The following is a 24577-nucleotide window of genomic DNA, read 5'->3' as shown; positions in this document are numbered from 1 at the left end:
TGCCTATGTCAGCACTGAAGCTAATAACTAACAGTGTCCAAACACTGTTTTTTCTAGCAAGATACTAACACAGTTTTCCTGGCCAATGTAAGCAAAGCACATATTACTTCTTGATTCATTTTACAAAATCCTGCTAAAGCAGCAAAGCATTTGAAAGTTACCCCAAAGCAGTCAGTGGTGCAGAGAGAAAAAGCAGGCAGAAACTTCATGAGGTGGTGGCAATGCAGAAGGGAATTATGGGCGATATAAGCGAAAAGGGGAAGCAGCAGGGTGCTGGGGATATTATTTGCAGGGAGTGAAATTTTGGTTAGCTAGGAGGAAGACAAGAGAGAGGAGATAGAAATGAAGGTGGAAGAGGCTGCAGGGATGAGGGCTGGGCCATATAAACATCAACCCAGTGAGCAGGAAATCACTATCTATAGTTGGTTAGGGATTCCTAACACAGAGCCTCATATTCTTAGCGAGGTCTGCCGTGGGGATTCCCCAAACCCAGGAAAACTTTACCCATTGAGGTAAGGCTTCCCCAGTCTTGCCCACAAGAGGCTAGGTAAGAACCCATCCTCCACTAAGTTAGCAAAGAGCTGAGGTCTTTCCCCTAATGTTTTCATCCTCTGGAGATTTGGGAGATGAAGAGTGTCCTCTCCTTGTTAAAAAGAGGGGGACACCACCTCACCCTTCCTCAAGAACAATGCAAGAGTAAATCCTCATGGAGATTCAAAAAAAGCAGAGGGCGGTTACAGGGCTCAGATGCACAAAGATATTTAGTTTCCTAACTTCCACTGAAATCAATGGAAGTTGGAAGCCTAAATATTATTTTGGATCTGGGCCTGGGTGCCAGAGGTGGGAGGGCAGGCAGAGAGTAAACATGAAAAGGGTCAGTCTATTGGTTACCAACCCCACCTGCTAGTCTTTGTGCAAGGTCAGCACTTTTCTTGAATTTGTAATTAGTTGTCCACCATTCCAGTGGACCTCCAAGCAGTGAGCAGAACTTCCATGAAGCTCAGAGCTTTGCTGGGCAGACACCCTCCAGAAACCCTGACCTTGTTGACATCTGAAGGGAAAGGAACTGATTAACAGTAGGCTGGTCAGATGGAACAGAAATAGAGAGGAATAGGCACTTGTTGAAATTAAAGGCTTGGTTGTTCGTATGCAGACATCAAAAGATCATCAGGGTGACTGCCTTTACACCACAACCTAAAGGCAACTGCTCCACAGACATGCTAAGATCTCTGTGAGGACAGTCACTTCTAACTTCAAAAGCTTTCTTGCTAACCCCCGCAGGCTTTTGCTGCCCATCTCCTCCAGTGTACTCCTACTATTCAGCTTGTTCTGCATTCATACTGCACCAGTTCCCTCCCTCCATTCTCCAACCCCTATTTCCTGCCACTTCCATACACACCCCAATCCAGTTTTAAATGTTTAATCCGGACCACAACAAGGGACACAGCCTGGAGGAGTGGGGGGGAAGGGGAAGGGAGAAGGAGAGAGATGGCAGAGACTGTGTTGGAGTGGTTATGTTGGGGGGTGTCAATGAGTAGCACAGAAGTAGAGTTTGGAGGAGGGGGTTAAAGAAGATAGGGGAAATGGAAGAGCTCAAAGTTTCTGTACATGTGCACACAGAAAACCACTGAATCTGTTAAGGGAGCTGATAAGCCTCCCAAAGGCAAGTGAAGTAGGCAAGCAGAGAGGCTGGGAGCTTTGTGGGAAGCAGAGAGGTAGGTGAGATGGCAGGGGCCAGGTGGGAAATACGCAAAATGATAACATGGGTGCCAGGGAGCCCTAGGACAGCAGGACCCTCCTTAAGACACTCTAAGCAAGTAAAGGAGTGTTATTTTATACCTCAGAAAGATTATAAATCCCTAGCTCATTTAAGCAGCTTGGTCATGTCATGTGTACACATCTTTACACAGTGGGCTGTCTGCCTGACAGGGGTTTGGTTCATACTGAATATTTGCTTAAAAGGTTTAGCTCAACACCAGAAAAATAATACGTGCGCATGCAAATCTACATGCGTCAGTTTAGGAGTTCTAAACACAAGCCTGTGATGAGAAGAGATGCTGAGGAACAGGGTGAGGGGGTCAGTGATGCAAGATTTTATAAAATCCTCATTTTGGATTCATCACAATATAAAGTTTTGAATGTTAGGGTTAAGAAGTTTTCCCAGAAAATATTCCTCCAAACAAACACTGGAATGGGGAGGGGGGAAAAGAGAAGAGATGGTTAAAAAAAAATAGGGATTATGACAGAAGTCTGAAGGCAACCTTGACTATGGAATTGCAACTGATGCCGCCATAATAGGGTTTTCTTGGGGGGGGGGGGGGGAGAGGAAGACGACAAAAAACAAGAACAACTCAACTCTTGTTACATACACACCAAAAACTGCAGGCCAATTACTCCCACTCAGAAGAATTTTGATCTTTGTCATTCTATTTATATTCCAGCTTGTGGGAACAGATGGTAATTTTCAAAGGTTCAGCATTATATTTTAATTTATTCTATATTTCTGAATTATTCACATATTCAAGATATTAAAAACACGTTTTTGTAACTGACAATTTTCATGAAAACAGTTTTTGTTTTAAAAATTAATCTACTACTCTGAAGCATTTACAGCATATTCTGAAAAAAGATAGTTAATCAAGAAACTGCAGTTTAAATACCAGTTTACCAATTAGGTGGAACAAGTATTTTTCAAAGATGACAATTTGTATTTGGGAATAACTCTGAGATAACTGGTAATTTTATTGTGTCTACAGGGCACCAAAGAATTTATTCATTGCAGCTACTGTTTCAAACCCTCATCAAGTAAACTAACAATCTTACTCTCTCAAATCCATTATAGAACATAGTTGCAGTGCAGGTAATAACTGATCATCAACATTTATTTCCAATTATGTTGTCATTTGGGGCAAAGCCTTTTCTCTCTTTCCCAAACTAAATATAGTTACAAAAATATGCATATATACGATGTTTCCCTTTTCAAAATCTTTCTAAGTCCAAGTGAAGCTAGCACTGCTAATGTCATGAAATCAACACAATGCCATATGGTAGGAGAAGTCCATTTTTCTATTTTCAAATAACTGTTTCCCCATTTCCTTTTGGACGGGCTCGAGTTCTGTGATGCTCTTGTTGAGACTTAGGGGCAAAATCTATTTCTAATCATTTGAACAAACTTAAAAATGTTAGTGAAACACAGATGTTAAACGCAACAGCAGTGAGGAAGTATACAGCGGTATAATTTCACGTAAAGCATAAAATATGTATCTCCAATTACAGAATATCACACAATTATTGACAAAGACAAACTTAGCTTTTCAGAATGTCTTCGTTCCTATATCTAAAATATATTTAAAAAACATTATATGAAAACCTAACTTTCTTTTCAACATATTGGAAGTGGATGTTTTTACTAAAGTCAAACTGGAAAGAAGAACAGAAAAGTTAACTCTAATATTCTAGAGTACTACTTTTAAACTAAATGTAATGAATAAAAGTAGTATGAAACTTAAAATGGATAAAGATTTGAAATCATAAACCTAAACTCAGCACCAAAACGTTTAAGGCTATGAGTTTTAAAAAAGCTTTAATCAAGCCTCAAAAAAAAAAAAAGGGGGGGGGGGGGGGAGAAGAGAGAGAGTGAGAGAGAGAGAGTGTGTGGGGAAATCAAGAGTTTCTGCCACCTTTGATTGCACGCAAGAGAACGCATGCGCTCTCTTGAATTTCCCAAGTCACGTTTCTGTGTCTACTTCTAAAGTCAGGACATTATTTCCAGAAAAATGCTAAACAAATACAATCAACCTATACTAAAAACCTAATAAGTGCATTTCTGTATTTCCATTATCTCCATTCATTTACATATATCAATCCCATTTGAATACCTGGTGGTGTTGGGAGTCATCCAGTGTTTTGAAGACCATGGCTACCATTCCATGTGCTCTCAGGTGCATTCGGAAACTGGGCATGGCGCACTTTGTCGCCAAGCTAATAACACTGGAAAAAAACAGACAGGCATTAACGTGTTTTAAAGTCACTACATTTATTTTTAAAAAAGGCTAGTTAAGTAAACTAGTCTAATGAATATGAGTATGTGTCCATCAGAAAATTCAACTGTTTGTGGGCTGATAAAAAGGCTTGTTATATATATTCTTGTAAGATTTACCGCCCATCTCAAATGGTGAAGATATGCAGCATTCTATTTTAGGATTGCTTACTCATACCGGGCTAAAGTCTGGTTTCTTCTTTTAATGTTAGCTACAACAGGGTTGCAAATGGGTAACATTAAGTGTTTTAGGAACAACTTTTAGTTGAAAGAAAAACCTTCACTAGTAACACCAACTTGGTGAAGAGGATCAAGAAAAGTGTATTGTGAACTGACACCCTCACTATCTGTAATCCCTCCTTCACATACAATATTGTGAAATATCCGTTTAGCCTGCAGTTTCACATAGCTAACCTGAGGCCAGGAGGAGGATTGGATTTTGGCAGGGAAAGTTTGGAATAACCCAAAAAGGCACTTTTGAACTAGAGGAAAAAGCGTACCCTGCCCACCAAACCATCAGGTATGCACACACCTCTTCCTTCAGATCCTTCCCATCTCCGTTAATGTTCAAAATACCTGCTTAGAATGGGTAGTCATGGATTTGGGTGTGTTTTTGTTCCTTCTCTTCCCCCACATACAATAATTTTTTTTAAAAAAAAAAAGAAGTGTGCTTTTCATAGCTCTAGTTCGGATTGTCTGAGAGTTTTCATGTGTACCCAGCACTGCCTACCTTCTGGGTTTTACAAAAGTGTTCCTTTAAAATTTGTGAAGTTTCTTAGTGTTATACTCAACTTTGTTTTAAGGAGGCTATATTTCCTTACCTTTGTTATTAAAAATTAAAAAGTTAAAATGTCTCCAATGGTGCAAGAGGAATAAAAAAAAAATCAGGACTATAATGGAATATTACATTACAAAAAAATCCTCTATGATACCAGAGTAACCTTTAAAAATCATATGAGAATGTCATGTTTAGATCTTTTACAGTCTCCAACCACAGCACAGCATTCAAAGAGGATCAGCTTGCCAACAAGGCTTCTAATTCACCTAAGTCTACTGCTATCCTTACCCCCTATATATCATTTTCTTTGGAAAACACACACCTTGCAATTCATAGATTGGAGGAAAGTTCAACGAGTACAAGTTAGACCCAGTTTCCTATATAATTTTAGAAGTAGAGAACAAAATTTAAAAGAATTTTGAAAGTTTACAGAGACTCAGTGTATTGAATGTGAATTAGGAATGTAAATACAGTTTAAAAAGTTAACCATTTAAATGATTTAAAAATATTTAGCTTAAACGGTTACCTGATTAAGCGGCTGCTCGGGGGTCAGCCGGCTGGCCAGCCAGCCCAGTGGTTAACAGTTAAGGAGGGTTAACCAGTAAGACTAATGCTTACTGGTTAATTGGTTAACATTTTCCATCCCTAAAGTGAATAACTTAATTCTAAAATTCTTAGTTATATTGATTATTTACATAATTGCATATATAAATAACTCAAACAGGATGATTGAGATTTCTGCAAATTATGTTAAATCAGTCAACATTACTGCAATTTGTTGAGCTACCTGGAGGAAACTGTTGATTTAATATCTGCTTTTTAAAGTTCTACAGCTGTTTTTGTTACACGTCAGGACACCAAATAAAATTTCACTGCCATCTAAATCTACAGTTCAAGGTTTTTTCTACAATAATTGTAGTTTTGCCACATCTGTACACAGAAAGAAGTATACCAGTATGGAAGATAAAAGGGATTTTTATATTGCTATAGAACTATTCTCCTTGGTATTTTTAGGTCCACAAACTATACAAAACAAACAGTGATCATGAATAAACATTTTCAGCATGAAAATGTATACATCTAATTCCATTTTTGTTAACAGGATTTAATTGTACAATGCAAGATGCAAATCTAGAGATGACCAAAATTTAACAAAAGACTGACTATAACCTAATGTTCATGTTTTACATCCTCAGAATTCTAACAAGGATTGCTAGTTAACCCCAGGCCTGCAAAAGTTGCAGTGAACATCAGTGTTGGCTATGGCATTCTCAATAGGAAATAAAGAATAGACTGTTGGCAGAATGAAGGAAACCTCAGCATGATATTATGTTATCACTGTCAGTGAGTGTCTGGGGATATTTTCCACATATATATTAATAATTCTTTAAAAACTGAATTTTCTATTAAAGAGCAGTGGATAGATGCTTCCTCACTTATAATCGTATCCAAACAAAGAAAAGTTAACGAAGTATAATTTTTGCTTTGAAGCAGTACAATAGTAAATTTGGGGTTGTAATTTTATTGCACAAAATCCTCTTTTATCCTTCCCCACATTATACATTCACACTCATAATACACTGTAAATGTCATCTCCAATATTCTCAGATTTCCCCCAGGCAGCAGAAACTCCAGGTAACTACTAACAACATTTTAAAGTTGGATCACATATTTAATAGAAATATTTAAACCCCACTTTTTTCCTTTGAATAAAAGAAATAGATACAAGATATTTTATGTTAAAATATCTCACCTAAGGCAACGTGTGTTTAGGGGCTGATTGCTCTTCAGTCCGCTTAGCAAGTATTCAATATCATCTGTGAACTCTTGATTTTCACCAAATTCCACTACATCATTGAAGTGCTTTACATGCTGAACAACAGTGTATAACTGGAAGATACAAACATATTTTGAATTCAATAAATTGCTGTTGGGATGGATTATAAAATTAACACATTTAATGTTATCTTTAAAAAACTAAACAGATTTTAACTGATATTTTGTTGAAGACCACTCAGGTCATTCAACTCATCCAACATAAACCATTAACTTTAATGGTGAAAGCTAAAGCCTCACTTTGACACTGTTCCTTCAGTATATATTAGAAATACCAATAATTACCTTAAAAATGTCTTGAAAATACTTACTTCTTTGTCTTCTTTCCTACATTTCAATGCAGTTACTATCTCTTGATAGGGCTGAGTAGGTATTGTCACAGTTTTTATCACTTTGGGAGGTGGTGCAGGAGCCTTAAAAACTCCATCATCTTTATGAACTGCCTCCTTTGAAGATAGCCTTACCTATCAATAAGAAAGTGCTTAAATGGGCAGATGTTTTCAGTGTGCAAACATACACCAAATACATACGGAAACAGAGCAGGGTGTGCATTTTTCAAATTCAAATTTTGGGCTGAGACAGAGGTGTACCTGTACCATTCATCAAATTTGGAATATGTCAGATCATTTAAATGGTGTTTTAAATATAAAAAACTTTGTTTAAAAAAAAGAGACAGGTCTGGTGGGACTTCAAAATCAAAAGAGCAGATGGAATCTTTTGCACTGATTAACTTTAACTGATCACCAGAGTAGGTAAAATTACCAAGTTTGGTCTTTAAAAAAAAGTTAAAATTCTTTGTTGCCTCTTACTGCACTGACTATCTTACTTCCTGGAGGCTCTAAGCATTAATGAGCTGCTTGTTATATCCAGTCATTAGCACACTTTCCACTAGTCCTGATACGGAGTCTGCTGTTCTAGCTGTGGCTGCAGCTAGCAGAAGATTTGTCTCTTGCCATTTGACCACTGAAAATGCTTCCCATCTGCAGGTAGCAGGCTTTCCAGCTTCTTCCCTAGCATAAGAGAACATCTACAGAGGAAGTGTTGTGGGGCACTATGGATGCTTCTGTAAATTAATGGCATTCTTCCTGCACTGGTTTTATATGTACTCACTTTTATATTTTATGTACAACCATTTTACAACATGCACTACGACAAAACTTACCCTTGCCGCACACTTGCAAAAGTAAAAAGTAATGGGGAGCTGACTGTCTGTTTCACTGTAGCTATCTGGCAAATCCCCAGCCTCCTGGCTGTCTCACTGGGATGGTATTACAGGTTTTCTCCTCACCTACTCCTCTGTATATATTAATAGGATGCTGCTTTAAGCAACAGTACCAGCCTGTCTTCAATTTGCTTCTGTCAGCCTCACCCCTAACTTTTGAGATAACAAAGATGACGGGAAACATTATCCAAGGAAGAAGAGCCAGAGATCCGTAAATATTTCAAGTTAAATACAAAAAAAATCCCAACACAATGGTTGTTTACGCTTATTCTCAACCTCACCTTTTTAAATTGAGGTAATCTTAAGACCTATTAAGTGAAAACTTAAAAATATATATATATATTTTTTAAGACTGTACTAAGCTCATGGCACTGAGTGTGCATAAATCCCAAGAGTAGAAACCCTGCAAAGGAAAAAGAAAATTTCTGCTACTGTACGCTGAAGGCAGAAAGCCTAAATTCATGTAAGATGTTTCATAATCAAAATTAAAGCATCAACCAAACTACCAAACTGGACAAAATGAGTTTTCACATGCTGCCCAAATCAGCACATAACACTATCAATTCACCTTAAACCCCAGTGACATAAATAACTCAGCAAGCCTCTCGCCCGAGTCAAGTTGAGCACGGCCCCGATGAATTCTGTCCTTTGAACTGGAACTAACGTGGACTTTTTGTGGTTGACCAGTAGAGTCCCAAGGAGTGGCATGTGGCTTGTAGTACAACTATGTTGCATTGGACCTGAGCCTTGGACCTGCCTTTGACCAACCAGTCATGGAGGTACAAGTAAATCTGGATACCCGACACCTGAGGTAGGCCGCGACTACTGCTGTGCACTTAGTAAACACTCTTGGTGCTGTAGCCAGGGCAAACAGAAGGCCCGCAATCTAGTAGTGGGCCAAACCAACTGTAAAATGGAGAAAACGTCCGTGTCCTGGGAAGATCACTATATAAAAGTATGCGTCTTTCAGGTCAAGGGCGGCAGAACGGTCTCCCGGATCCAGGGAGGAGATAGCTTCTTTAGGTATCTGTTGAGGTCTCGCAGGTCCAGAACAGGATGCAAACCACCCTTGGCCTTTGGGATCAGAAAATACTGGGAATAGAAACCCTTGTTCCTGTAAGATGGTAGGACCTCCTCCACTGCCCCCAGCTGCAAGAGCCCCTGAACCTTCTGCTTGAGAAGACTCTCGTGAGAAGGGTCCCTGAAGAGGGAAGGGGTGGGGTGGAAATAAATTGGAGGGTGTAGCTGTGCGCCACCATACTGAGGACCCAGCGGTCCAAAGTTATCGCCAACCACGCAGGGAGGAAAAAGGAAAGGTGGTGGCCAAAAATTGGGAAAAATTGGATCCAGGGAATAGACTGGTAGGTACTCAGGCATACCCTCAAAACGACTTTTTAGCTCCTTGCTTGGAGCAGGCTGAGCCTGACTGGGCAGAGGGTGGGAGTGGGTGACTCACGCATGGTGATACAGCCCTTGGGCTTTTTCTGCGGCGGGTCCTGCCAGGGCTAGCTCCTTTGCCCCTGGGGTAGTTGCAGTTTGAACTGCTTATGTGCCGGACCCGGAACGTAGAACACCAAGGTTTTTAGGGTAGTTCGGGAGTCCTTCAGCCCATGTAATTTGTTGTCCGCCTGCTCTGCAAACAGAGCCTGGACATCGAAGGGGAGGTCCTGAATCAACTGCTAAGCCTTGGAGGACAACCCAGAGAGGAGCAGCCAGGACCCTCGGTGCATGTAGATGGTAGATGCCATGGTGCGAGTGGTGGAGTCTGCCACGTCAGACGCCGCTTGAAGGGCCGCCCTAGCAGCAGCTGTGCCTTCGTCGAGGATCACCCGGAATTCTTTAAGGGAACCTTCCGGGAGGGCATTCTCGAACTCGGTCATGGTTTGCCACATATTAAAGTCACAGCGGCCCAGAAGGGCCTGGTGCTTAGCCACCCTCAACTGCAGGCTAGACAAGGAATAAATTTTCTGTCGAACAAGCCCAGTCTCCTGGAGTCTATGTTTCGGGGGTAGCTCCAGGGAGCCCCTGGCATTCCCTGTGGTTAACTGTCTCAACCACCAGGGAATTTTGGGGAGGATGGGAGTAAAGGTATTCGTGCCCTTTCGTCGGGAGAGAGTACTTATCTTTTACCCATTTGGAAATGGGGGGCAGAGAGGAGGTTTGCCCCAAGGCGCTGGATGTCTTCAGTACCCCTTCATGAAGGGGAAGGGCCACCTTAGCAGGGCCTGTGGAGGAGAGGATGTTGAACAGGAGTCTGCTTGCTCCTCTAACTCCTCCACCTGCAGGCCAAGGCTGGACGTAACCCCCTTAACAGCTCCTGGTGCGCCTTAGCGTCATCCTGAGGAACCCCGTGAGGGTGTTCCGTGATGGCTTCATCCAGTGATGACACAGAGGAGGCCAGTACCGTGAGTTCCACGGCACTCACTGGTGGTCCAGCAGGCTGTTTCCCTTGGTCCACATGGACTTGCAGGGCCTTATCCCCTGGGGCCTCAAGCACCAGAGGGGGTTGGGTCGTCGAGGCCACAGGCCTGTCCAAGGCTGTCGACACAGAGGGGGCAGGCTGGGAGGGCTGGGTGAACCCCCACGGTTTTCAGGAGTACCACGGGGCCGGCCACTGGGCCTGGGACCACAGAGCAGTTTTCGTTACCAACGATGCAGGTGGGCACCAAGGATCTGGGAGGCTGCCCTGCCGATGTGGAGCCTTGCTCCGTACTGGAGCCATATGCATAACGATTGCTACCCGGTGACCCAAATTCACTGACGTGTCAACTCCGTGCCTGCCAATAATCTCAGTAGCACCTAGAGAAGGACCGGTCTGAGCGGAACGCATGCTTCCGTGGGGACCTCGGTGACTGGTGGCACTTGGCAGATCCGCAACAGGAGACCAACGATCCATGTCTTGAGCTTCGAAACCGGTACCGGGACGAGGAGTGGGACCTTTAGGTATTGCGGGCTGGGTGGAATCTCCCTGAATATGGTGATACCTGTCTCAGGGATCATTGGAGGACGGTAACCACGGGCCCTGCCAATCATTCCCGGGATCTGTAATGGCATTCCAGCGATAATGGCTGGTCCCAACATTCCTGCCAACGAGCGCATGCCTCCATGGGTCTGCGCCAGGTAACCGGTGAGGTCTACCTTGAATCCCGTTGCCAGTGCCCAAGGTCTGGTGACCATAGAGGACTGCAATGCATCTGCCTCTCTAACTCCGAGGCATGACAGCTTCGAGTGGGTGAGCGGTGGCAGGATGTCCCCCGGGATGGGAAACGGTGCTATTGGGGCAAAGGTGGATGGAAAGGTCCCAAGGCGGGCTTACTTGAGGTCTGGGCACCGGGAGCATCAGGAGCTCCTGCGCAACCTGGAGCACTTCAGTTGTCAATGACACCTGAAGCTGATGAAGGCCGGCCTCTACGTCCAGGTTTCCAAGCAAGAAACTGCATCACTCGACATGAGCGGAAGTCCGATTTCACGACGGAGGAGATGAGCTGCCTACCACGGCTCTTAACTTGTCCCCAGCCCTGTCCTTCCCCTTGTGGGGAGTAGGAGACTGTCCCCTGCTGACCTTCTTTATCTTCTTGGTTGGGGATGTGGATCGGTGCCAGCTCATTGATGGCACCAGTGGGGTACTACGGACTGATGCCGCAGTGCTGGGTGCCAAGTCGGACCTTTAGTCCGGGGACGGAGTGAGCGCTGGCTCCATCAGGAATGCTTTGAATCTCATCTCACACTCTCTCTTAGTCCTGGATTTAAAGGACATGCAGATTCGACACGTATCACTTATGTGCCCTTCACTGAGACACCTTAGACAGTTACTATGCAGATCGCTCATGGGCATGGGCCATTTGCAACGATCGCAGGGCTTAAAGCCTGGGGACCGGGACATGACCTGTCCCCCGGCTAAGTACCCAAACGGAACTAACAGAACTTGTAACTACTGCTAAGGACTAAATCACTCAACTACTAACTATGTACTCTAACTTTACAAGAACTCTAGTTTGTATGAACGAAGACTAAGCAACGCCAGTAAGAACAGCGAACATTCATAGAATAGGGTATCAGGGTTGGAAGGGACCTAAGGAGGTCATCTAGTCCAACCCCCTGTTCAAAGCAGGACCAATCCCCAATTTTTGCCCTGAAACCCTAAATGGCACCCTCAAGGATTGAACTCACAACCCTGGGTTTAGCATGCCAATACTCAAACCACTGAGCTATCCCTCCCCCCATTCCATGCACCATCACTGGTGGCAAGAAGGAACTGAGGTATGGGGGGAGCTGGGAGCACCTCTTATATCACACCATGTGGGCGCCACTCCAGAGGGCGCCAGAGCTGCTCCCTTACGGATACTGCTGAGGGAAAAACTTCCGGCATTGGTGCATGTGGCGAGCACACACACCTGATGTGGAATGGACATGAGCAAGCACTCGAACAAGAACTTATGATTGTTTTTGCTATAAATATATCTCAGGGCTGTGATATTAAGTGCTGATCCTGAGTTGGACCAAGTAAGCTGGTATGTATATTGCCTCCTTGGGGACAGCAGACCTGAAATTACTGTGAGTGTGTAGTGGATATGGGGCTGATCGCTACAGAGGGAATGCTCCAAAATGCTCTGGGGCTGAAGTGTACCTACTGTTAATCGGCAAGGCAAAGTAAGGGCTGACACAGTTTTGAAGAGATTGTTTGGGTGGCTAACAGACTAGAAGTATCAGCCAGCGGATACCCAGTTAAGCACAAGCAAGTCTCCCTCTTGTTTGAGGCAAGAGGGTAGCAATGTGACTTGCAATCCTGGGCATCCCAAAGACTATCATACTGAGGTAGCTGGGGGATGGGTGGAAAGGCATACCTTAGATAGTCTGTTCATTATAATAGAAGGGGTCCCTGGACAACCTTTCTAACACCGCTGTGGAGCATCATAGATACAATTTCTTGATCATCTGTGAGGCAAACAGGTCCCAGGACGGCATTTCCCACTGGGCAAAGATGACATTCAGGATGGAATTGAATATTTCCTACTCATGGTCAGTGGAAAACTCCCTGCTGAGATTTCCTGAGAATTCTGTGCACCTGGTAGGTCTGCTGCTGAGAGCATGATGCAGATGCTGATGCACCAGTTTCATAAACTGACTGCCTCCATACAGAGAGGAAGAAGATTTTGCTCCACCTTGTTTGCTCCACTTTGTTGTCTGACATTATCAGGATATAATAAAACCCTGTAAGTGGGAAGGAACCTACTGCACACTTCGTAGACTGCTCTCAGCTCCAGGAGGTCAATATGCATCCTGGCCTCCTGAAGAGACCATATGCCTTGGGCAGTGTGACTGTCCATGTAGGCTCCCCATCCTATGAGGATGCACCTGTGATTATGGTTGTGTCCCATGCAGGTGGAAGGAAACATGCACCTGATCCTTTTTTGTACACCAGCGTCACCTTGGTATTTATGTTCTCTGTCTGGTGAGTAAAGAGATCACAGCCAGGCCCGCAGGCAACAGAGATGAATCCTGGCTAATGTCATTACATAGGTATACGCAGCCATGTCTGTCTTTCCCTACTAGGAAAGACGGACTTTGACTACAGTCCTTGGTTTAATGGTTAGCTATTTTATCAGGCTGTGTGTGGCCTGGAATCTGTTGACGGAAAGGTAGACCATTGCTAGCATTGAGTTCAGGGAACTCCTACAAAGTCTGTGGCTTTTGTGGGAATGAAAGTGAGCTTTTCATTGTTCATACACCCCAAGGATGCCAGAAAATGAAGCAAGAATAGTATCATTGACTGGACCTCCTGGCTAGATATGGTCATCAGGAACCAATCGTCCAGATACAAAAAACGTCACAGCCATTCAGAGAAGACCTTTGTGAAGACCCTGGTGCTGTTGACAAACTGATAGTGCTCCAGTCCTACCCAGAATCTGAGGAACCTCACTGAGAGCATGAGGGAAGCAACTTCACAGGCATGGACCAACTGACACAAATCTCCATACTCAGGTGCTTGCACACCCGTGTGTGGAATACACGTAAGGACATGCACTTTGAGAAACTGTCATTTCTCCACCACTCTAAGGAATCAATAGAAGCATTCCAAGTAGGTACCAAAATTAAGGGGGCAGTCTCATCCAATCCAGGAATCACCTATGAACTTTTGGACCAAAGGGGAATCCCACAGCAATTCTTAAACCTTGGTCATATAAAACTATAAAAATAAAGCCAATACCTTTGTTGCTAAAAATACCTTTGAGAGCACATTTTCTCATCCAGTGACTCAACGTATACACAGACCTCTTAGGCAATGGAAGACATATTTGTTTTCTTGTCACAATAACAATTCCTTTAGAGGACTGAGGCTAACCAGATCTCTACCATATTCCTGAAGTAATATTTTGTTGGCCAGAGTCCCAAATATTAAGTGAAAATTTGATGAAAATGAAAAGCCTTTTCCATATACCAAGAGGCCTCTGTCCCTAATCTAGAGAGGATAGATTAAACATTTAATTAATTTATTTTAAAAAAATAAACAAGATTTGGAGGCCTCCAAGATTTTGTATCTATGAAGAGCTATGAGCAAAAAAGAAACCAGTTTTTGCTGTTATGTGAGTAGCTGACTTGAACGCTGACCTTGTTAATTTATGCAGTGCTATCATGGCGCTTCATTAAATAAAAAAATGACTCGAACAAAGATTTAGCGTATTCAGTGAAGCGTAACAAGATTCAATTTAAATTTATGACCGTTGTGCCTCACTACAGTTTTTGTTGAAGGGATCATGGCCCTGAGACCTTTCCTCTCCCCTCCCCCCCCCATAATGCTAATAACTAAGAATTATTTTTCAGAAGTGACTTAAAATTCCCAGGCAATATAGTTAACATTTCAGGGAGGCTCCATTATAAAAGGCAATGGGGGACTGTGAAGTAATCAAGAAGGGTCCGGATCCAACAGACTAAAGCTGTCAATCTCAAAACAGAAGGGTGGAGAAAGTCAGGCTCATGTGGAAAATAACTGAAGAATTATGACAATGGATGCTAAGAGTGTAGCAGTATTAAATTATTTACACTTTGATTACTTCAGCTGTCTGAATATAAAACAAAGGCAGAGTCACTAAAACAGAATTCTTTTCACATAAGTGACAGCTTCCAGACACACATATAGGCCAAAAGTATTGAATTCTGTTTAATGTAACTGTTGACTAACACTGAAAATTGACGAGTCTGGCTGGCCAGCAACCAACCCCTTTTCCCTCTCAATGACAATCCACTGATACAATCCTGCTCAGAAAGCACCTCACACTTTTGAATGGACTGTATTCAGAATGATTCATGGCATTTAGCCTTCTCCTCTCGCAATAATGCTAACAACATAATTTTTGTGGGCATTTTTGTTGTATGTTTGATTTGTTCAGCTGATATATCCTAGATATCAGAGCAGAAAATTTGTTTCTTAAAACTGTTTTACACAACTCTAGTTAGAACAATTAACACAGGTAATTTAAAATATTTGATTTTCATATTTAAAAAGGACAATGAAATCAAGTTTTTAATTCTAGTAAAGTTCTTCCTTTAGCATTTACTAGAGGATTCCCCCTCCAATTCAATTTCTTTTGGCTCTTACACCCAATGGTTAACACGACCATTTGGACTTCATTCTGAGTTACTACTATATTTGCTAGCCTGTCTTCATCATTTCCAAATATTCTTCAGAGTTTAGGGAGAATTTATAAAGTTTTGGAAAAAACAGCCTACTCACTGGGATGGTTGGAGTTTTCAGTACTGGTTGTGCCGGTAGAGCCTCTGACTCTGGCTGGTTCCAGTGCCTAGCATTATACACAGCTTTTGTTGGAGACTGAAAAATAAAATAATTGCTTGTTATGTCTTAATAGAAATGTTAGTACTATTAGTGCATATTTTACCAACAAAAATAAATCTCATTTCTTAACATTTTATACCTGTTAATATCATTTAGGTTTTTTTTTAAAAAAGTGTTTCAAAATTAACTTACCTCTTTTCCTCGTATTCTCATTGCTACATCACAGGAATTTTACTTTAAGTTCCCTTACAATACAAGTTACCTGACACAGCTTTAACTTGATTGGATCCCTGACCATTCTAATTTTAAGAATGACAGGTAACATTCATTATATGTTTTCAGGTGTAAAACCATGAATTTACAAAAAACATAATATACATATTTCAAAGTGAATATCCTCATGATGTCAAAATTAAAGCTTCTTTTAATTAAAATAATTTTCAGCATTCCTACTGACTTATATTAGACAAACCCATCTGTTATACCTTGCCATCAGAAATATACACTGAAGATTTTATTAAAAAAGTGTAACGCCAGCATACTTGTCACTTCTCTTAAATTGATAGAAATTCTCAAATGAAATGCCTCATCCCACTGGTACAGCCATGTGTTAAAATAGTTAGCAGAACTGCTGTCCATACATGTGTCAGGACAAACCAAAAAAAAGATACATAAAAATGAAATTTTCCTCAATAGTTTAATGAAAACAGCTTAACACATGACATAGCAGTTAAGGATAAACATACTAATATGATTTACACATATGCCTGGAAATCTGATTCATAAACATAATTCAAGCAGTTAACTACATATTCTATTTTTCCGTTAGATATCCCCCACTAATCATGTGAAGTAGCTTTTTCCTCTTGTATTAAAACTATTTTCAAAATTTTAAAATGAGCAAAAAGGGAAGCTGTGCACAAGAAAAAAAAGTCTTGTGCCAAAAAGTAATGTAAACCTATGCCTAAATCCCCTATTCTTATTGGGCTATGCATGCTCTCTTTGAAGGTGCAGTAAACATGACATTATGTTCATTGGTAGGTTTCCTACTATCATAAACTTAGAGAGTTTTGGGGAGGTCAGAAATAATGTTAACTTCATGTCTGAAGTGGAATTTCTATTGTGTGGCATGGACATCAATTAGCAGTATTACTGTTAAACATTTGTATAGCACCACAATTTTTCACTGCTTTTTAGAGAAGAGAAAGATGGCTCCTGCCCCACAGAGCTTACAAATGAAACACAAAATGAAGACGGGGGGGTTAAGTAAAAAGAGGAACAATAGTTGAAACTAGGGCTCCACTTATGTGATTGAAGGTATGTCTACACTGCAATTAGACACACGCAGCTGGCCCGTGCCAGCTGACTCAGGCTCACAGGGCTCAGGCTGCAGGGTTATTTAATTGTGTGTACATGTTCCGACTCAAGCTGCAGCATGAGCTCTGGGACTTGAACATCTACGCCGCAATTAAACAGCCATTTCTGCTTCCTAAACTACCTCCCACCTCAACCTCTAAATAATCCCATTTGTGTTGACATACCTTCCCTGTACTCTACTACTTCATTAATCTGTGCATTTATCAAACTAATTTCTTCACCCCCAGCTCCCCAGATTCCTTCAGTTCCTGGTCCAGATTACTGTGCGCCATGTTAGCTCTACACAGTTCAGCAGAAGCACAGATCATGTACATTCACTCCTGCATAGCTTCAACTCTCTTCTCCAGAGCCCCATTTTCGAGTGAAATACTTTTTGTCAACTGTTGATTCCAGTTCTGCTGGTGCTTTAGATCCTCTCTTAACCCTTATATAAAACTCAAGCAATGCTAGTGGAAGCTACCATATTTTCTCCCGCTTAGCCACTGCTTCTACAGGCATGTGGGCTCTTCCTTGTAACATAGCAAGGATAACTTAAGAATCAGCTGTGAAGAAGTTATGAGCCATCACCAAGTGACCAGTAAGTACCAGGCCGACTACCATTTTGGAGATTTGTTTTATGTAACTCTATAGCAAAACTGGAGTTGTGAAACAGACCACTTAAATATAAACGATGTTGCTAAGGCAAGTCTATTTTAAAAGGGTTGATCAAGGAAAGAAAATGTTCACCTGCTGAAACAGTTCAAAACACCAGATTTCTCAGAAAAGTCTTGTTATAACACTGACTTTTTTTTGTGCAGTGGTCATTTGTGAATTTGTTCTAATTTCTCCCAAAAATAGAACATGCAACCTTTATAACAAATCCATAGGGATTACAGGATTACAAAGTGATTAACCTATCATTTTTTCAGTTTTCTTACATTAAGGATACTACAAAAATCTATTGATATCTAAAATGAGTTAAAGTGATAGCATTGTAATATATTTCCTATCTCACGGATTTCATCTGCATTCCTGACTGAGTTTGTCTCGTGTATAAAAACCAGATTGGGATTTTGGGGTTCTGTAAAATAATGAGCTCGACTGAAATTTACAAAGAAAGCTTAGTGTTGCATAACAGAGGAAATTCACCGTTTCACTGTCATTTTTGCAATGTCATATATTGTAAAATATAATTAGCTGTATCTTTTGCTGAAGAGCAGAGTGGAGAGATCTTTACTCTCCTTCATCCATTAAATGTGTAAAACTCTGCTTATAAAAATGATAGCTGTTGAAACTATGACTGCCTCAGTGAGAATGTGAAGAACACAATATTCAGGGGGGAGGGGGTGGTTTGGTTTTTTGGATGCGTTGGTATGCAAAAGCAAAACTAATACCAATGATTTCATAATATGCACAGTTGTGGCTGTCATTTTGAAAAGATCATTTCCCAGTGGCATACACTATGGGGTCATGCTTAATTTCTATCTCCCAAAAGCTTCAAAGCAGAAATGTCAAGAGCTGGCACTCTAATATATCCTGGTGAAGCACAGCCTGTCATTCACATATGTAACAGAAAATAAAAGCCAGTGACATGAGCTACGATGAAAATGCTGGCAAAACAAGAAAGGTAAGAACTATTGGCAAACAAAAACGCTGTCCAACATAGAGGGGACAACCATTGCCATGGTCTACACAAAGGGGAAAAAAAACATAGTATTTAATTTGCCTGGCTTCTGTTAAAAGCAACTGATAAGATTATACGAACCATTTATCAACATTTTATATTTAATATCTAAAACTCAAGAGATTTCATAAGCTAACATGCTAAATTATTTGAAAGTTAGGATTTTATAATCATGTCTGTATTTTCTCTCTTTTTTTTTTTGCATTAAAGAGACATCTTGTGTGCATCCACCACCCTGAAGACAAAGAAGAAATTTTACAAATTTATTAAGAAATATGCAAACTCATTCCCCACTTCCACTGAACAGTTTTCTCTTTGTGAGGTGAACAAATGTTTAGACAATGCAAAGAAAACGAATGTCACCTGAAAGCACAAAAGGAGTACACTGACACAGGATGAAGAGTTGTGCTACGATATATGCTGTGAATTCTTCAGCCAATTTCCTTTGGGCTAGGATCTTCCAGCAATGGTGTAAAAACAAAGTTTGAGTCATAGAATCATAGAATATCAGGGTTGGAAGGGACCTCAGGAGGTCATCTAGTCCAACCCCCTGCTCAAAGCAGGACCAATCCCCAACTAAATTATCCCAGCCAGGGCTTTGTCAAACCTGCCCTTAAAAACTTCAAAGGAAGGAGATTCCACCACCTCCCTAGATAACGCATTCCAGTGCTTCACCACCCTCCATACTTAGTTCAGATTGTACTGGCTCTCTTTTTACTGACCATTTCCCTGACTCCCTTCAAAGCTCCCCTCAGTTAGCCTGAGGCTGGCCTCAGAGTATCTGCTCTCCATGTGTCTCCCTTTATTCCATCTTCTCAGTCTTTCCTACTAGTTCATTGCCTGTTGCCTTCCCTTCTCCCCATACATATTTTATGCCCCAAACCATACCACTATTTAAACCAGTGCAAGTTTGTGTTTAGACAAGGCCTAAGAGAAGCAGTCTGTACAGTGGGTGCTAGGGAGAAGCCCAGCTATTACTAGGGAAGCTCTACCCACATCAGAAATGTTCTGAGGGACTGTCAAATACTTCCTTTTGTTGGAAATTGCAAGGACAAAGGAGCATAGTAGCAAGAATGGTCAGGCCTGGCTGATTTTCCCAGTGAAGACTATGAACTAAACTAGAAGAGTCAGGGAATTTCAGTAAATGCAGGCCTCATTCCTCACAAAACACTCCCTTTTAAACAACTTCTGGAGGAATTCCTGCCAGCTTCGATGCTGCATGGAATAGGACTCTTTTGGCCAATCCTGATCTACTCCCTTACTGTGGGATTATTTCTTGGCAACTGCAGTTAGGATGAAGCAGATTCCGTGACTCCAAAAGCTACAGACTAAGCAGTAAATGAGCCAAAGTGCTCAGTGGATGGTTTTCTGGAGCCCTGAAAACACATCTAACTGATCTGTAAGGAGTCCATTTTGTACATTCATCTGTCCTGTTAAGTAAGCCTAGAACAAGACTCACTACAGGAACAGCAAGAAATTTTTGGCCTTCTCCTTAGTTTGTTTGCCATTTTGGCATTCCCAACTTAAGGGGAGGCCGAATGCAGTAGAAGATTTTTCCCAAGCAGTTAACCTCATGTTGCCCAAAATTATTTAACTCTGCCAGAGGTAAACACTCTGCACTGCTAGTCACAAGCTCAGACTACAATTTATAGTAAGGCAAAAGTAATATTTCTATTCACATTATGAGCTATGAACTGCTGGCTCCCTCTCTATGGAAGCAGAAAGTCTGGTCACATGAGTGACAAGAGCCTGCAGTGCTGAGTCTCTGGCAACAGCATGACAATCGTCAGTTAGGCACTTGGGAAAAGAAGGCCACAACTTCACTCCCCCTCCCCCTGTGCAGGTCACCTTTAAATCATTTTAAATGAAAAACATTAACACTATTCAAGGGCATTAATCTTATTTTGTCTTTGGAAGAGGTGTGGTGAAGCATCTCCTCTCCTAACCACACACTTTCAAATATACAGGAAAAGTTTGAGGGGTTTTTTAAGCTACTCATCCAGAAAGGTTAATTTTATTAACAGCTGAAAGACAGAGACAGAGACACAGACAATCCCACCAGAACATAACCCCTTTCCATTTTACCTTACTGCCATCTTTCCCTTGTCCTGCAGGTATTTTTTTTTTTTTTGCTGGGGCTGAGGGAGTTTCCATGTCTCTGTAATTTTCTTTGCTCCCTCTCTCCATGTGTGACCTTTGCTTCTGCCACACTTGTTAGCTTTCCCAGCCCCACCTCTCTGTACATCCAGAAATACTGCAACTAATAATGTCTTTGTCTCAAGAGTGGGAAAACAAAGACAACACTCCCCTTAGGATTGCTGCGATTCTGAGCAATAGTTGCTTATGAAGATTGTGGGAGGGAACCAGTTCAACATGTAGAGCTGGGAGGACCTCAACTCTGCCTCCACTCAGCCAATGGAATGTGGGGCAAATGGCAACACATCACACCCTGCTCGCCACCAATTTAACAAGAGAAAGTGAGAAAGAATACAATCTATGAGCAGAACCACTAAAACACTATCTAGTCTAAAGAAAAGGAGTACTTGTGGCACCTTAGAGACTAACCAATTTATTAGAGCATAAGCTTTCGTGAGCTACAGCAAAGCTTATGCCTTAATAAATTGGTTAGTCTCTAAGGTGCCACAAGTACTCCTTTTTTTTTTTTTTTTTTTTTTGCGAATACAGACTAACACGGCTGTTACTCTGAAAACTATCTAGTCTGTTACTAGGCCCTTTGGCCCCCACTTTCATTCTGTGACGGCTCCCAGGTATTACTCTCCAGCTCCATATATTAAAAGTGCAGGGTTACTTTCACATTACACAACCTTCAGATAGTTATTTTAAAATCCAACCAATTAATCCTGATTACAATCCTGTTCAATCCCAGTCCTAAAAAGAAATTAAACTATACAAGTTGTTTATTTTGGTTGCTTTAGGTCCATTTATACGTATAATTAAAATAAAATCATCACATGATCACAAATAGTCAAGCCATTAAGTAATCAATGTAATGGAGTTTCCATACAAAGGCATCTGGATTAGCAAAGGATATAGAACTAGCTAAATCAATATGATTTCTTGGTTATACCAAATTATTGTAAAGACAGCCTTCATTTTAATCAGGCAATAGAAAAGGTGCTCACTGAACACAGGCTATACAGGATATGAACTGATAAATAACTGAATAAATCAGAAGGCCACAAGCCAAAAGTTTAGCTGTGGGAAACATCCTACCAGTCATCTAACCAACTATGACAAATGCTTTCCACATGAAGTCCAAAACTCTCAATCTAATGCAGCGGTTCTTAAACTGTGGGTCAGGACCCCATTTTAAAGGCATCGCCAGGACTGGTTTAGACTTGCCGGAGCCGAGGGGGCCAAGGCCACCACCCGAGGCTGAAGCTGAAACCTGAGCCCCACCACTCAGAGCCAAAGCTGAAGCCTAAGGGCTTCAGCCCTGGGTGGCGGGGCTCAGTTTATAGGCCCCCTGTTTGGGGCTGAAGCCCTTGGGCTTTGGCTTTGCCCCACCGCCCGCCCAGGACTGTGGGGTTCAGGTGGGCTCAGGCTTCAGTCCCCCTTCCTGGAGTCATGTAGTAATTTTAGCTGTCTGAAGGGGGTTGCCGTGCAATGAAGTTTGAGAACCCCTGATCTAATGATTGGCCACGCCATTTGTCAGAAGCATAGTTAGGACATGAAAGTGATGTACTGTAAACAAGCAGTGCACTGTCACCAACTGCCAGATCTGACTACCACATCTCTCTCTTTCACTGTCAGACTGCTGATAAAGTACCCTGCTGGCTTAATGCCATCCTCCAACAACAAAAGAGCTAAAGAGCTTACAGTGTTGAGAGCACTTTGCCTGACAGAATTCCTTGCGGAGTCAAAATAACAGTAGTCAACCAGCAATCCTCCCCATCAATCAAAATTTACTATAATTTTTTTAGAGTATGACAAAACAGTTGTCTGAAATGCAGTATTCCAGCTCTTTACAGTATAGAAAGAAAAAGGTTAAAGTTGTACATTATTTTGATTCTAGAACAATTTTTCCCTGATTGTTACACAAATTAGAGTGTGTCTACACAGGGATAAAAGACCTGCAGCATGGCTGCAGCTGGCCTGGGTCAGCTGACTCAGGTTTACAGGACTCAGGCTGCAAGGCTAAAAATAACTGTGTACACATTCAGGAGATCTTCCACTCTCACAGGGTCCCAGAGCTAGGTCTCCAGCCCAAGCACTTACACAGCCATTTTTCAGCCCAGGAGCCTGAGCCCTGCAAGCCTCAGTCAGCTGACTCAGGTCAGCTACGGGTTTTTATCCCTTTATAGACATACCCTTCCAGACTCCGCAAATGGTTTTAAGAAGTTACACATTTAAGAAAAAAAAAAAAGATACAGTATCACTTACAGGAGTTACAATAATAAAAAATTTGAAACTATTTAAGTAACGGGTTTGCAACTTTGAAGCAAATAAAAAAAAACAGTTACTGACCTTTCATACCTGTTCTTCACACATTACACACACATCCATTCTACTCTTGGTGCGTACACATGCCATGCACAATCACTGAAAATTTTTCCCTCAGTGGTACCCATCAGGATGGCCTGAACACCCTCTGCTGCCCAATGCTGCTAGCGCTGGCACAAAGGAACCAGCCGACCCCATGGCCCCTCATTTCCTTCCTTCTGGAAACTCTGATGTAGAGAGGTAGGAGAGCAAGTCACGGAATGGACATGTGCAATGCATCTCGAAGACAAGTTATAACACAGCCCAACAAAATTTGACATAGTCTCTAGAGTAGTTAGTGACGGTGTAATGGGAGGAGAACATGTACACCAAGTTGCTGCTTTGCAAAATGTCCTGAATAGAGATTTACACCAAAAACACTGCTGAAGATGCTTGTGATCTTGTGGAATGAGCAGTCAGGTTAATTGGCAAAACACCTGCCTGATCGTAACAAACACATGACGCTATCCAGGATGCTTCATCGGATGCATCCGATGAAGTGAGCTGTAGCTCACGAAAGCTTATGCTCAAATAAATTTGTTAGTTTCTAAGGTGCCACAAGTACTCCTTTTCTTTTTGCGAATACAGACTAAACACGGCTGCTACTCTGAAACCTATCCAGGATGAAATCCCTTGTGAAAAGATTGGAAGACCTCTCATTCTGTCAGCTATAGCCATGAACACTTGGCTGGACTGTTGAAACTGTTTAGTCCTTTCTATATAGAATACTAGTGCCCATCTAATATGCAATGAAGTCCTTGCTCATCCTTATTTGCATGAGGTTTTGGGTAAAATACAGGTAGGCAAATTGCCGGATTCCTTTTAAATTGCAAAACTACTTTGGGAAGGAAACTGGGGTGAAGGAGCTACAGACAAGCCGAGCAGAAGCATCATGAAATGGTAGCGTGCCAGGTTCACTATGAATCTGAGTAACCTTATATGCCCTTGGTATAAGTGGGTGCCTCTTAAATCAAGGACAGCACACCAGTCTCCGGTATCCAGAGAGGGAATAACGGATGCCAGGGTGACCATGCAGAACTTTATCTTTTTGAGATAGTTGTTGAGTTGGCACAAGTCTAGAATAGGCCTAACACTGCCCAGGGCCTTCAGAATTAGAAAATAGTGGGAGTAGAAACTCTTCTCCTCTTAACTTTTGCGGCACCTCTTGTTCAGCTCGCAGCGGAAGAAGGGATTGAACCTCGTGGTGCAGAAGTGTCTTGTTGGAGGGTTCCCTGAGGAGGCACGTGGAGGGAAGGTGTGAATGAGAGGTAGAAATGACTGGATGGTGCATCCCACCTCTACAAATCTCAAAATCCAGTGGTCCTTGGTGATACGGGATCAAACACTGGGGAACTGGGAAAGGTGGT

The 24577-nt window shown here is 41.9% G+C and overlaps 1 protein-coding gene across 1 annotated transcript in view; it reads right to left on the bottom strand.

Annotated features, from left to right (window-relative positions):
• Positions 1-24577, bottom strand: part of WAPL (WAPL cohesin release factor) — a 126565-nt gene that overhangs the window by 20880 nt on the left and 81108 nt on the right. Inside the window, exons 5-8 of the mRNA XM_084635420.1 lie at positions 15608-15703; positions 6965-7117; positions 6571-6707; positions 3879-3990 (exon numbers count right to left, since the gene is read on the bottom strand). Of these exons, the coding sequence (XP_084491546.1) occupies positions 3879-3990; positions 6571-6707; positions 6965-7117; positions 15608-15703 (498 nt within the window). The remainder of the gene's footprint in view (positions 1-3878; positions 3991-6570; positions 6708-6964; positions 7118-15607; positions 15704-24577) is intronic.

The sequence above is a fragment of the Lepidochelys olivacea genome, assembly GCF_965140295.1.
Source record: "Lepidochelys olivacea isolate rLepOli2 genome assembly, chromosome: 7".
NCBI classification, from domain to species: Eukaryota; Metazoa; Chordata; order Testudines; family Cheloniidae; genus Lepidochelys; species Lepidochelys olivacea.
The sequence above is the reverse complement of the archived record's forward strand: the minus strand, read 5'-3'. Positions and strand labels throughout refer to the sequence as shown.